This window comes from Pygocentrus nattereri, chromosome 9 (genome assembly GCF_015220715.1).
Source record: "Pygocentrus nattereri isolate fPygNat1 chromosome 9, fPygNat1.pri, whole genome shotgun sequence".
Lineage (NCBI taxonomy): Eukaryota > Metazoa > Chordata > Actinopteri > Characiformes > Serrasalmidae > Pygocentrus > Pygocentrus nattereri.
Genome location: NC_051219.1, coordinates 37,992,655 through 38,008,011, shown reverse-complemented (window position 1 = coordinate 38,008,011; position 15,357 = coordinate 37,992,655). Strand labels below are relative to the sequence as shown.

The 15,357-nt window shown below is 39.4% G+C and overlaps 2 protein-coding genes across 3 annotated transcripts in view; both read right to left on the bottom strand.

The window, feature by feature from the left end:
* Positions 1 to 8,418, bottom strand: part of lamb2l (laminin, beta 2-like) — a 69,473-nt gene extending 61,055 nt beyond the window's left edge. The window contains exon 1 of the mRNA XM_017681530.2: positions 8,298 to 8,418. The gene's annotated coding sequence lies outside the window, so the exon portion shown is untranslated. The remainder of the gene's footprint in view (positions 1 to 8,297) is intronic.
* A 2,830-nt stretch (positions 8,419 to 11,248) lies between these two features.
* Positions 11,249 to 14,967, bottom strand: si:rp71-17i16.6 (uncharacterized protein LOC100148415 homolog). 2 transcript variants are annotated; one of them, XM_037540885.1, is made up of 5 exons: positions 14,888 to 14,967; positions 14,312 to 14,461; positions 12,778 to 12,875; positions 11,947 to 12,032; positions 11,249 to 11,662 (listed from the first exon to the last, which is right to left on the bottom strand). In XM_037540885.1, exons 2-5 carry the CDS (start codon positions 14,404 to 14,406, stop codon positions 11,429 to 11,431), a joined length of 513 nt encoding a protein of 170 aa, XP_037396782.1. In that variant the 5' UTR covers positions 14,407 to 14,461; positions 14,888 to 14,967; the 3' UTR covers positions 11,249 to 11,428. The 2 variants fall into 2 exon arrangements, with proteins under 2 accessions (XP_037396782.1, XP_037396783.1); XM_037540886.1 differs by having other exon boundaries at positions 11,249 to 11,659.
* Positions 14,968 to 15,357: the final 390 nt, after the last annotated feature.

Below are 15,357 nucleotides of genomic sequence, written 5' to 3'. Positions count from 1 at the left end.
ATTCCCATTCATAAAGCCCTGATGATTAGCAGCTTGTTTTATATTGTAGTAAACTGACAAAAAAAGGGAAAAAACTGAGAGTTGATCATTATCGTTTCACAGTTAATCATATCAATCTGTAAAAAAATTTTAATCAGAAATAAAATTAGAAAACATGATATAAATCCAAAATATAAATCATATATATTGGATGATATTTCTAGTTTTTAGCTCCTTAATCATTATTGTTCTCAAACGTTTTTTCTATAGATCCGGCCCTGCTTAGGCCCTGTTAAGAATACAGATTTGCCGGTGTGGGAATTGTGGGGCCGAAGCTAATATCCAATATCATAACACATAACACTAATTTGTAGAGCATTGGAAGTGCAGTAAAATGAATAAAATTCAAATTTCAGTTTGAATTATCAGTCCAATCCATACAAATACATTTTTTAAAGCATGTACTTGCTGATACCAATGTGACTCTGACATCAACAAGCATCCCATGAGATGCCTGACATGAATTTTTCGCACCCTCAACCTGCAGTGTCTCAGGGAACTATAGGAAAAGCAATACTAACTCACATACTGCCCGTATTCAACAGCCCCTAAATACTGTATAACACACACAGAGACAGTCAAGGACAGTGAGAGAGAGAGACAAAGAGAGAGAGCAGGCTTATCACATCTGTATGTATGTACAGGGATATCCAGCTTTAGATTTGCTCTGTGTTTTGCCTACCCTTGCCTAGGGTTTATATGTCTTATCTTGCAGTCACTGAGGGCATACGGGCATGTGCCATGCTATAGAGATGTGGTATGTGCCACAAATACATAAAACACCAATGGATTTGTTGGAGAGAGGCTGAGACTGAAATGTTGCATCATTATAATAGACCTAAAAATGCTTCTGGAAATTCTAATTAAAATTATTTTGGATTATAGTATATCTAAGGGTGATTTGGCAAAAATATAACATTACAATGCTTTTATTGTGATACTCGTTTTTTGAGGTATATAAAGTTGGAACAGATGAAAACCACTAACAGTGCCACATTTAAATCGCTGGTGTCGGAAGAAAAACTTGCATTTCCAAAATGACAACTTTCCTTTTTCCAGGAAAAGGAAAAAATCTACTTTACTTTTAATGTAAGGCAATGGAACCAGACCTCTTTCCAAAACATTTTGGGCCCCTTCGTTTGGTCTGTTCATTAAGAAATTTTCAACTCAATGTAAAATGTAGGCAACAGGCATTTTCAAATTATGCCAAAACCTGAAAAACGACAAAAATGGAGATATAAAGTTTCTTCCGACAACAGCTAAATACTGCTATCAAAACACAAATGCACACAATTGCTGTTATTGAACACTGAATGTTGTGGTGGTTAATATAGCGATATGGCAACAATATAACACCACAATATCAAGAACGTTTTAATATACACAATTTGTCACAATTCTTGTTTTTCTGAAATCTGATATGTTGAAACAGATAAACAAGAGCCAGAAGTGGCACAAATGCATCAAACTTTGGGTGCAAATGATTTGTATGTAAAATGTTCTGCACTAAATGCAATTACACAGTGTCATACTGTCTAGCACTAATTAAATGTTGAAAAATGAAACAGGCAGTTGGTCAATGTTCTTTAAGTGCTCACAATAACTACCATATGCCCAGAAAAGTCATGTAACTCATCACAGTAGTGATAAATATCATCATATTGCCCACCGGTAATCCTGAGCAATATGTCAGCAAGAGGGAACAGAACAGGCAATTCCACAGAGTCACTGCAATGTATATTGCAAGAATGTACATGGAATTCTGCAATATTTTACATTTGGTTTAGAAAACAATGATAAAGAATGGCATGTTGAAAACATGCGCCTTCTTCAAACAGAAGTATTTTTATGTGTTTCTTTCACTATGACAAAAAGGCATTTAATGTACTGTTTCCAGCTTTTGTTCACCACGCAATTCCACTAAAGCCCCACCTCCAATATTCCAGAATATCAGGGTACTGTCCAGTCCATGCACAACTAACTGGCCAGGGTGTTATTTCAGTGCTGTTTTCTAGTGCCACCTAATATATAATATTTAAAAAAAGCATTGTTAGAACAGACAGTGTGTCAAAGTGTGCTGCGCAGTGTAGAAACACATCTCTGACTGTCCTTCAGCTCCTAACTACACGTCTCTATGGTCTACAACCTTCAGGGCTGGGTTTCCAAAGAGCATCTTAGCACAAACATGATTCTGAAATGTCAGAGCGAGCATCCCAGTGAATGCTCTCTCTCTACCAGTTTAGGAAATCTTAACTTTTGGGAAACTGGGCCCAGAACAGATGTCATGTTAGAGGCCAGATATGAACTTTTATTATATTGCATAACCCAAAAGATCGGACTGAAAAGATTTTGGTGTTCAAGCACTTCAGTTTCTCCTTGGAATATTCTTCTGCTCTCTATATGCATATTCCCACTCGCATTTCCCTTAGTGCATGCAGCGCTGTATCTCTAATAGAGGCCCACTATATCCCCTATATTAATCTGTAACCAGATACACTGAAGCATCTGAACTATTTGCAGTGTTTGAGTTCATTGTCTCTTGTCCTTCCGGAGAACAAGACCAAACAGTAGCCAAGAAGAAACTTTACACCTGAACTTCACCTTACTTCTGTGTGGATCAACAGATGGCTCAGAATGCAGTGGAGAACCTGGCTTGAGATAACATGCTTCTTGCTGTTCAATAGTGTTGTATGCAGGTGTGTAGACTCCTAATGATTCACCTGGCCTCCAGTTTTAAAGTAAATATGACCTGGGCGTCATTCCCAAAGCATCAAGGTGGTAAATAATTCTCAAGTGCTCAATTTTATGAGTTTTTGTGTTGCAGTGCATTTAGGCACCCAGGTCATGATCGTTAAAGGAATCCGTCAGTGTTTCTCAATCTAATCTGTATCTGTTGCAGCTGTAGCATATGGTCGATTTCCACAGGCAATCATTTTGATGCGGTTCTTTGTACTTAATAAAAGAACTGAAAACCTATTGACTCAAAACACCTAGAATAGAGGTGAGTGGGCAGGTGTTGCCTATGGGTTGTCTTTTACTATGTACAGGGAAACACATGAAAATGATGATCATAATTCAAAAGCACAGTAGCATTCCTTTAACATCCCGAATATCTAATGTTTCTAGGGCTGGGATGATCAACAGTTTTAAAAAAATGAATAAATTGGAACAAAATGATCAATAACAACAGGTATTTTAGTGCTGCTTATTGTTTCTGTCAAAGAAAAAAAAACATTTGTTGATTTTTATTTTTCTACACCATTTAAACACAACACCATAATGGCTGCACTTCGCATTGTGTGAAAGTGTCACAGTAAACAGACCAATAGAAATGCTTCAAAAGGACTTGATTAACTTCTCTTTAAATTTAAGAATGTTTTGCCCTCTTCTGTAAAGCTACCATTTTGGAGATCCCTGTTTTCCTTTGGGCAGCGACGATAGTCAGTGTATCTAAGACAGTTTCCATATGCAGTTTTCATTTGTAAATAAAACAACCAGCTTTTTTTTTCTTTTTTTTTTTAGCAGAAGGCGCTTGAATCACACTAGCTAAAAGAAAACGATACCTTCAAAGTTGTTACTGCCCCACAGACGCATTTCTTCTTCCTTCTTCTCATAAAAAGGGCACTGACCTTGATGCGAAGATTTCAGTGCATTAAACATCACTTCTGCTTTTTCATCCATAAAAAATCTATTCAGTGTGAAAAGACTTCTGAAGATATATGTGCCAATAAGCCAGAGTGACACTCACTCATGTCATGGTTCACAGGGCATCTTACTGTAGTGCATGTATGAAAAACAAAGCAAAACACATTAAACTCTGCCATGGAACTTCATAACTCTTATCAATAAATATGGATAAATCATTCAGTTGTCCCAGTTCAAAAAACACATACTGTGTGATGGTTTTCTGAGGCACTGTTCCAAACTTTCACTGCCATTCTACCGTAATGACAGTGAGGCTCGCTTAGCCAGTGGGATTAGTGTGACGACCTAAGGTCACTGAAAAGGTCATCAATAAGCGATCTGTTTGACGAGACATGTACATGCAAATATTTGATCTAATATCTTTTTCTTGATGTTCACCTTTAAACTCCTTTCGAAGGACATGAGTTTAAGGGCTGTCCACTCTAATAGTTTTGAATGAAAGACACACGAGTGGGCATTCCTGGGCGGGCCATTACGTGGAATTTTCAGAAGAGTGACGAGTGATGTTCCGGAACTCTCTAATTCTCAACATTCCACTCAAAATGCCCGATACGGGGGTACAGGACTGACCAAACTCAAACATAATGGCCTAAAGAGTTATTAAATAGGACAGTGCACACAAAAACAAACGTAATCTAGTCATTATATGTCGTATTAGAACTTTTATTTGAGCACAGATGTGAAACTACTATTTCTGTAAGTTTGTAAAAAGCATGGCTAGACATAAATAACAGTACAATATTAGGTGTAACATGTTGAGCTTTGAACACCACAAGCTCACCGAAAAAATATGCTTTAAATTCATATAATTAAAATGTGTTAGTAAGGTGACCGCAACTGATTTGGATCCATTTTACCATTTTTTCACTGCGCACTTTCATAATAAGAAATCCACCATCTGTCCAAAGCGCATCTTTCCAAATTTAGAAGATATAAAGAACTAAAAGGTCATCCAATCTGACCCTGAACTGAGAAAGCCCAAAAATGCCCTTCCATCTACAGTGAAAATCAAAAAATCTACAGAGGAAAACAACATCCAGCAAAGCATGTACACAAATTAGACGCACAGGATATTTTGTATCCCCCTCAAATGGGTGTATTTGTTTCCTGGCATAAAAAAGACACATGCAATCAAGCCTTTCCTAAAGAACACAAACTTAGCTCTACAGGATGTGTGTGTATTTTTACTCCACATGTACGTCCGAAATCTCTTACACTTGACAGCAGATATTTGTGTCGAGGAAAACAGATACAAGTTTATGTAAAAATAACAGGCCCGTACTGTAAAAAAATCACTCTAAAAAAGTCCCAAAACGGTTCTTTAACATGATGCCATAGAAATGCCCCAGTTTTAGGGACCTAAAGAACCTTCCAAGTGACGTTTCTTCAAAGAACCATGCATACATCTGGGTTGTGATTGTAAAAAGCCTTCTTAAAGTTTTCAGAACCTCCACATAATGTGAACAGTAATTTGGTTTTTCCTACCACACATTCAAGCCAAGAACCACATAAGAACTTTTATTTATAAGAGTGCTGGTTATGAACCACCTGTAAAAAGCAGAAATGTGAGCTAAGCTGTGAACCTGAAGCCCTTTCAAAGGTCTAGACTCGTGGAACTCCTTAACCTTCAAACTCAACCCACAGTAACAAGGCCAAAGGTCAAAACAGAGCCGATTAAAGCAGTACTTGGGAAAAAAACATATTTTCCCATGCTTCTCCACTCCAGCTGCGCTAACAAGGTTACAGAAAAATCAAAAATTTATTTTTATTATCTTTTTATCTAATAAGCTTTCTTCAAATCTTTTACTTATAGAGGGTAAAATAGGGTAAAATATATACACTGGTCTTTTACTCATTAACAGCATACACAATGTTTAAACATGCTATTGTGACCTAGTGACCAGTAAGGTCTTACAGAGGAAAAATGCTTTATGACGGTGTATATCCAAATCTAAGTACGGCTCTTTGCAGCAATTTTCTGATGCTTGATAGTGAGAGAAGTGAAAGTGGAGGTAATAGTGTCATAGGGTTGCAGTGATGAAGAGACGACCAGGGTGAACACCAACAACCACCATCATTCAAGGACACGTCCAGGTTAACGTGCATTTACTACTATGCTGTGAAGATATGGACTGAGATGTGCCTTAGGGGTGAGCAATATGACAATATTTTATCATTATCGTGATAAATTAAGCCACAACACACTTATCTTGTAGATACGGTTAGTGCTGACTAACACTGACTAACTACATGTTTCATTACAAAACAGCTTACACTGCGGTCTGTAAAGCGCAATGAAGAACATTGCTCTAGGTTTGTTATAATTATTATTATTTTATTATTTTTGTAGTACTTTCTATGTGGCACTACAGGTTCTATTATGCCTTTTCCAGTTTATTTAATCTTAGATAAACTGAATATTGTGATGTATATCAGGTATCGTGAGAATGTGCTCAAGTATCATAATGTAATATTTTTGCCATATCGCCCACCCTTACTATGCCTGCCTGCAAAAACAAGCAAACATAGCAAGGTAAAAATAGAGGCACCAAGTTAATACACTTCATGACACAAATGGTAAGAATAACTAAGCATGAAAGTTCATATTTTCCAAAACGCACCAGCAGCTAGCAGCATTTAATAGCTCTAAGAACAATAACAATACAGGGGGAACTCTAAAGCGCCCAAATCACGGAACAGCAAAATGTTCACGTTTTTGTCTAAGATGTAAACGTTTCCAGCATCATTTGCTTTTTCCATATTGCTACCTAATCATACTTACAGCAGTTTAGCTCAGTTTAGTTCCCATTTGTGCTACATATTTAAGAAGTGCTTCAGCCCAGGCTGCTTTCTGAATGGGGTGGGCAATAAAAAATTTTTTAAAAATCATATCACAATCACAAATGTAGGTATCACATTATTTTGGCCCACAGACAGAACTCACTAGCAGTGCTCTATTACAGACAGCCATCAAAACATCTGGACAGAGGTTTTCATTCAACATTTCACATCCTGTACTGCACTAAAACCAAGTAAACAGGACTAACTATGCTCTTTTTAAATGGAACATTCCTTTTTCGTTTGTTGATGATACCCACAATATGTTTAGAGGCGTGTCTTGTGTATCACTATAGTATAATTTATCATAATGATCAAATATTGTCATGCCCACCTCTATTTCCGAATGAGGCGCAACACAAGGTAGCCTATCAGAGCAGAGCTCATTTACATTCATATCAAAAGTACAGTAACGAAATCAGCCTGTTTAATTCTAAGGGACAAAGTTGAGCTTGATCTATAACATAGGCTTATAGAAAGATGTGCAGTGAAAACGTTTTCATGTCATTCGGGCCGCATCAGATTCACTGCATACGTTTTAGCATCAGTGACCGCTGCGTTTCTCACGCAGGTCTCACATTAATAAGCTGAGTAACTGTGTGATCTTTCCAAAATCCATCTGTACAGACAGACAAAGCAAACATCTCCATCATCATCGGCCCCATCATCACTGGCTGCTACTGGAGGCTACACAGAGCAGCTACACAGTAATACTGCACTGAACTGGGAATGAATGAAAAAGAATGAGGGCTGTAAAGTGAAAACAGTACGAAGTGGAGGAAAATCTAGAAGGTAATCTTTCTCATAGGAGCTCCAGGGTACTGTAGATAATCAGAGGTAAAATTTCACAATGGGTTCCTCAGGAGTGCACAGCTGAAAAATATCTCTGAAATGTCCCGTTTGTATCTATCAGTCCATTAATCTATCTATCTCTCTATCTATCTCTCTATCTATCTACTGGAAAGGAACACTGTGTGGATGAATGTACTGCACCACTGGCATTGAACACCAAGACTCCTCTCTTTCTCACAGAGACACAACAAGAAGACAAGGCCAGTTAAAACCTGCAAGCATGAATCAAAAACAACTGCTTCTGGAAAAAAAAACTCACAGTATGGGTTTATCAGTCCAGTGTGATATCTATTGCTGTTATTCGCTGTAATTCAAGAGCAGAGGTGGCCAGAGGAGCCACAATCCAGTCAAAGTGTGCTCACTTGAATGGAATAATGACTCATATAGAAACAGCTGCCAAAAAACAACAGCTAGGAGCGGAAAAGTATCAGGTAAAAAGGACTGAGTTCCCTCCACAACTGCAGTATCTTTTACTAGCATACATCAAAACCTGAATTGAAGATTTTAGGCTCTATTTCTCTATTGTTCGGGACATTTCTGGTGTAAAGTTAAATGCTAAAGCCCAAACGTGAGAGCTGTGACCAACAGCAAAGCAGGACAGGTGCTGAAGTAAACAGAGTGGACTAAAGCCAAAAAGGGAATTAGAAAGAAAGACGAGAGAATCCTCACAGGCATACTTAGTATAAAGGCAAGTATTACTTACAACTCAAGTTACTTGAACTGAGAAAACGTGAGTAGTTGCTGCCCACGTCTGTTCCCCATCTAATAAGCTGTGGTGTGAGGTGCAAAACGCTTGACTGGAAAGTGAAATTGGTTCATTTTCACAGTGGATTTGATGAAAGTAAATGTACAGTGTTTCTCACCTGCTCGTCTGAAGCCACACAACTGAACGTGTTACTTCCACCGGCGCGTCCCGCCGTTTGAGAAGTTTCTTTGACTTCATGCTTAGCTCGGTAGTCGTGAGGTGGGAGGCTCTTCTCCACCCGTATTCCGACAAGCTCCGCCTCCTGAGGCTACGATTGGCTCTAGGGTTTTTCGCTGCACTATGGTTGGTTATTCGGACCTGAGGTAACCTAATGCAAACCAATCGTAGCGCAGAAGGCGGAGCATTTACGAAAACGGGTGGGTAAAAAACACAACACAGGGCAGTGGATTTGAACAGTGCAGTTTTTAGTGCAGTCCAGTGTCGATGAACCACACAGGTTAAGGGCCATCAGGAAAAAGCGGACACAGAAATTTACTACAAATACAGTCACAGCTACAGCTACAAAGCCACCAATGCACCTGTAATCAACGCACCCATCTCTTCTTAAATAGACAGCCGTAATATTCATAATTGCTCTGTATTTTGATTCAAAGCAAAGGTCTGGGTGCTTGTGATCAAATGACACATTTGATTTTGAGGTGAAAATAAGGACACTTCCTCTACAGAGAGCACATTATAACACTTCTGCACATTATAATACACGATTACTGTGCATTGACTGGCGGCATGGTGGCACGGTGGGTAGTGCTGTCGCCTCACAGCGAGGAGTCTGGGTTTGATTTGCCCAAAGTGTACAAACTTCAATTCGCTTGTACTTCAGTACTGGTTGTCTATTTGCATTTCAGGGCTGACTTAATGTGTGGTTTGTTGTCAAATTCTTATCTTTAGGGAACAAGAAGGACAAAAGCATCAAGCGATACACTATATTTCCAAAAGTATTCACTCACCAATCCAAATAATTGAATTCAGGTGTTTCAATCACTTCCATGGCCACAGGTGTATAAAACCAAGCACCTAGGCCTGCAGACTGCTTCTACAGACATTAGTGAAAGAATGGTTCGCTCTCAGGAGCTCAGTGAATTCCAGCATGGGACCGTGATCTGACGCCACCTGTGCAACAAGTCCAGTCGTGAAATTTCCTCACTACTAAATATTCCACAGCCAACTGTCAGTGGTATTATAACAAAGTGGAAGCGATTGGGAATGACAGTAACTCAGCCACGAAGTGGTAGGCCATGTAAAATCACAGAGCGTGGTCAGCGGAAGCTCTAGAGACCTCCAAACTTCATGTGGCCTTCAGATTAGCTCAAGAACAGCCAAGAATCACCAAGCACAATGCAAAGCATTGAACGCAGTGGTGTAAAGTCCCGCCACTGGACTCTAGAGCAGTGGAGACGTGTTCTCTGGAGTGATGAATCTCGCTTCTCCGTTTGGTAATCCGATGGATGACTCTGGGTTTGGCGGTTGCCAGGAGAACGGTACTTGTCTGACTGCATTATGCCAAGTATAAAGTTTGGAAAAGGGGAGGTTATGGTATGGTTTTGTTTCTCAGGAGTTCGGCTCGGCCCAGTAGTTCCAGTAAAAGGAACTCTTAATGCTTCAGCAGACCAAGAAATTTTGGACAATTTCATGCTCCCAACTTTGTGGAAACAGGTTAGGAATGGCCCCTTCCTGTTCCAACATGACCGCGCAGCAGTGGACAAAGCAAGGTCCATAAAGACATGGAAGAGCGAGTTTGATGCGGAAGAACTTGACTGGCCTGCACAGAGTCCTGACCTCAACTGCGAGACTGCGAGCCAGACCTTCTCGTGTCTGACCTCACAAACGCGCTTCTGGAACAATGGTCAAAAATTCCCATAAACACACTCTTAAACCTTGTGGAAAACCTTCCCAGAAGAGTTGAAGCTGTTATAGTTGCAGATCGGTCAGTATCATAATAAATTGATTGATTGCTGAATGCATGTTTGGAGAAAGGAATTGGCTGATTCTGCTGTACCAGTGATCTGCTGATCACGACTTGAAAATACTAATGGAAAGTTTTATGTTGTTGAAAGCAAATTAACCCCTTACCATTCCAGGCTCTTTTATTCAATAACATTAAGGCTTATTATTCATTAACTACAGGGACTTCAATTCTAACTAATGGAGCTTTTCCTATGATATAGAAGTTGTATAAATCTTTGGGCTAGCAGGCCCATGGCTTGGTAAGGGGTTAAGGCATTTCTATTTCCTCTATGAAAACAGTCCATGCACAAAGAGGCCTGGTGAATAAAAATACATTGGTCACACTTTATTTGGATGGTCCCCTGTAGATGTTCTACAGACACCTAAACAAATAACAACCTTTCTGGTGATATTCAGTTGATTATCAACAACAGTATGGTTATGGTTAAGGTTAGGAGTAGGTGTAGGTTTTGCCTTGAGATTAAGATTAGGGTTAGGTTTAGGGTTAGGAATAGATTTAATAAAATCTTTCATACAAAATTTGTTCAGTTGCATTTAATAGATATTTATTTGACTGTTACTTCAAGAAAGACTGAACCTTTACAAAGCATCTACAGTGCACCATCCAAAAAAAGTATCACCAATACATTTTATGAAAGTTAGTTTTCAGCAGAGTTCTGAAAAAATAGATTATAATGAATTATATTCAAAATGAATTAATTATAATTCATTATACTAAAACTTTGCTACAAATTTGGGTTTCATTTGTGTTTACAGTGCTGAAAACCTGAGGAAAGCATTCCAACAGTGGTGGGAAAACTGCACTATAAACATTAGAGATTAGTAGAGAACAGGATTAGGATCACATTGCTTTCTGTCTGATACCCGACCTGTTTTCTGAATCCATTTTTACATAATGGGAGAGCCCTAAATCTATAATAAACTCTGACTGGCAAATAAAGAGTTATTGGCGTGTGAAGAGTTAATGATAGTACCACGAATTTTAAGTTTATTTAGTGACAAATAGAGTTAACAATGGAGTTCAAATAAGTGAGAAAAATTACTCACCATATCAACAGCCTACTGCCACCTTGTGGAACTGAAGTGCCAGCACATGTACTGTTAAGCCTAAACTGTTGTTTATGTAGGAGCAGATGATTCTTCCTTAAAGGGTGCCCTGAACCCTTCATGGGTTATTGTGGCTGTTTCAATACAAGGTTTTTGCTTACTGAGTGGTAAGCCTGCACTACCCCTGCACTTATAACCCATACATGAGCCAGGCTTTTAGTGCTGCTGTGTGTCTTTTCTGTTCTGACAGTCCACGTTCTTCTCTGGGAGATATTGTCTGGGTCCCTCAGTCGTATCTGGGCCACAGAGTAGAGACAGAGGCCTGTGTTGGAGGAGGAGTCCAGTGTAGGCCTGGTTACGCTGGGCCATGCGGAACATAAGCCTGATTTCTGATAGATGCAGCAGGTGATCCTGTCTCATTAGCTCCTCCCAATCAGCTGACAGCTTCTGCTGAGGTACAGTACACAGTTGCACAATATATTGTTTACTATTCACTATTTGCAGTCGGTCTGTAAAGTTGCCATCATAAGCTGGTTTTCTCTCTATAACAGAAATGAATGGCGTTTTTGAGTCTGCCATTAAACATCAACGCTATTACATGAACAAAGTCTCTAAACTACCACATTTGGTAAACCTTGCTGGTTAGTGTGGGATACTTTGGCGAGGTTGCCAGTCTTAAGATGTCAATTTCAGTGTGGAAGGGTTAGCTTGCATGTAGCAATAGACATTCATACCTGAGAGGGTTTGGCCTCCATTTTCTTCAGTATCCGAGCAGAGCGCTGCCTCAGTGCGTCCCAGAGTGCCTCTGCACTTACATTATCTGAAAACAGGAGAATGTTTAGTATGTGTGATGAGAGAACCAGCTCTTGGACTTGAGCAGGACCTGGACGTGTGAGATGTTGGTTGCAGTGAGAGCGAGATTAGGAAGAAAAAGAACTCGCCTACTTTTTGTCTCATTAAAGGCATGATCATGATTATTACTGAGTGAAATAATTCACACTTTTGAAGCCTTTTTTGGGTGAGGGTAGAGATTTTAACACTGTTTTTAAGTAGTTGAGTCATGTTTAATCCTCTTGTTACTAGTGGTTTTTTAGTTTTGAAGGTATATTTTGCCCATACTCATTATATAGTCAACCAGCCAGGCTTGTTTGGTGTATAGCCAACAGGTTAGTGTTGTTCAAACTGCATAAATCATCACACACTTCACTTGAACCACACTTGTTGAGGTTGAATCTCATGTAGACTTGCTTTTGTTGTGTCTATATGACATACTGTTCTCTACAAAAGTGGAAAAAATGATGTCACATTATGCCTAAATGTGGTCTTTGCTTTTTTGTACATTTTAAACATTTTTTACACAGCCCTGTCCATGCAGTTCAGATCATGATGCGTTTTCCTTCTTCAATAAGTATATAAATATAGAAATACTCGATGACAAAATTATTTGACTGGCCTCACTCTCACTGCACTTCTATTTGCAGACTTCAGGCTGCACATGAGGCACATGCAGACAGCTGGTGCTTTTCGAGAAAGCGGCCTCTGAATATCTGTTTTAAACGCATTACCTTTCATGTTGTCTTTCATCTGTGTGTACCAGGCAGGAGTGTTTATGAGCAGTGACGAGGGGTTTAGGAAGTACTCAGCAGTGCTCTCCCCAAATACACTGGGGGGGGACAGAGAGAGGTAATCAAACTCTCCCCTCATCCATCACATCATTAGCACTTCTTTTACAGTTTTACACACACACACACACACACACACACACACACACACACACACACACACATACACAAACACACACACATACAGAGTACTGCGCAAAAGTCAACGTTCACCCTTCATTTATTTAACTTCCGCCCAATAAGTTATTCACTTTTCAACATAACCAAATCATTAATGAAATATAAATATTTTCAGTATTTAATATGTTCACTCTTTGCTTTTATTACAATTTCCATTTTTTTGGAAAACTTGCTTTATATTTTCAAAAAACATACATTTTTCCACGACTCTAAAGTTCAGTCTTAGAAGTTGGGGTAACATTTTATTTGGAGTGGTTCTTTGTAGATGATTAATAAACTCTTAACAGATTATCAGTAACACATCAACAACATATCTGTGGAGTAGCAGTAGTGAAGCATCTGAATACACTGAAGTAAATATCTTGTAGATGTTCTGTTGATACATTACTTACATCAAATCAAATATATTTGTGTAGCACTTTTTACAACTGATGTTGTCACAAAGCAGCTTCACAGAATTCCAGTAAAGACAAAGTTTTAACATGAAATGTTAGTGGCAAGTGGCAAATGACAGCGGCAAGGAAAAACTCCCTCAGAGCTGAGTTGGAAACCTTGGGAGGAACCAAGGCTCACAAGGGGGGACCCATCCTCCTCTGGTCAGACTACCTACAAAGTTATTATACTACTAATATTAATAGCAGTAGTATTAGTAGTAGTAATAGGTAGGAGTCCATGAAAACTTCAGTGTAGGGTGGGCAGCTAGTCCAAGGCAAGTGGTGATAGCTGGGGTGTGGGCAGCTGGACTGAAGCGGGTTGCAGGAGATACATTACTTACATTGTGAAAATTTCAGGTGAAAACTTACAGGTGAAATTTCCCTGATGTGGGACTAATAAGGGTCACTTAAACTTAATCTTAATTACACAAAACCTAACCTTACCCAACCTTACATAAACCTTATCTTAACCCTGGGCCTTAATCCTAACCCTAACCTTAACCTCAACCCAAAACTAATCCTAACCCTCATATATTTTTGACGTTACTGGGAGTCCGCTGAGAGTTTGTTCAATCTCAAAATCTTAATCTCAAAATAAAGTGTCACCAAAGTTGGTGGTATTTTCTGCTTTCCTTTTTTTTCAGAACAGTTTCTAGAGGGCTCCACATTCGTTCAGACCTATAGTGTTGAACTGTTTTCTCACAGTGGAAGAATGGACAGAAACAGCTCTGGATTATTTCAGATCTGAAAAAAGAGTGGAGCTCGATTTTCTCCTCTAACTCAAAGATGTTGTCAGGAGTCTCATTTTCTCTAAATCTTTGAATGACTCTTTGAACTCTTTGCTGGTGCTTTCACTAGCTCACCTGCGCAGGTACTGTCTGTAGTCAGTCTCTGAGCCACTCAAAGCCAGTGTACTCCCTGACTGGACGCAGTGCATGTCTGTGTTCTGGTCAGTCATCCTTAATGTTTGTTGGCAACCAGTTCACTCAGGCACAGAAAGAGAAGCGCTGCAGCTGAAAAAGGATGACAGGATTCAGTGACTTCATACTTTCTCTTTATACGGTTACTTATGCAATAGTGTTGCACTAATGTGCTACTACACAGGCTATACATGTATAGGCATATGATATGCCTATACATCTTCACATAACACTTACTTACACACTCACTTGGTGAGGCCTAACTCAAAGATCAATACATGAGTATCATCTGTAACATCACGGTCATTGAATTATTTATGTCATTTGGAAACACCAGCCATGTTTAGCATTTTCTTAAAAACGTCCTGAGAATTGCTTGTAACTAAACGTAGTGACATTGAAGTAATTTAAACGGAAGAATGATTTTTTCCTTCTCTTATGAAGTTCCCATAATAGAGATATGAGCTTTTGTTATGACAGTGATAATAAACCAAAGCACAGAGAGCTCTGTGTGCTTACCTGTGACTATAGCTGTGTTCAGCTCTGTCTTCAGCTTTTCATTCGAAGCCCTCCGACGTCAAACTGACTCCAGATCATCCTGAGTTGGTACAGACAGGACGATGGGTGACTTACCGATGTCCATGGTGACACGGTTACCCTGGTGACAAAGAGCACCTGATTCCTCTGGTGGGGGCGGGGGGTCTCTCCTGACTCCAACTCCTGCTGCTCAGGGACAGCTCGGCAATGTGTGTTCTTTCAGGAAGCAGAGTGTGTACGTATGTGTTTAATCATTGACTCTGGAGCTGTGAGCCCAGTGTTTCACTGAAAATCCTAAAGTGACTTTTGTGAAGCAGCAACAGCACATAAAACATCAGAGAGACAGAAAGAATGATCTGCAATGTTAAGGTGAAAGACTGGCATTTAATCTTCTCAGACAGACATACAGTTCATACTTCCATACTCATTAAGAAGATGGAATTTAGGCGCTC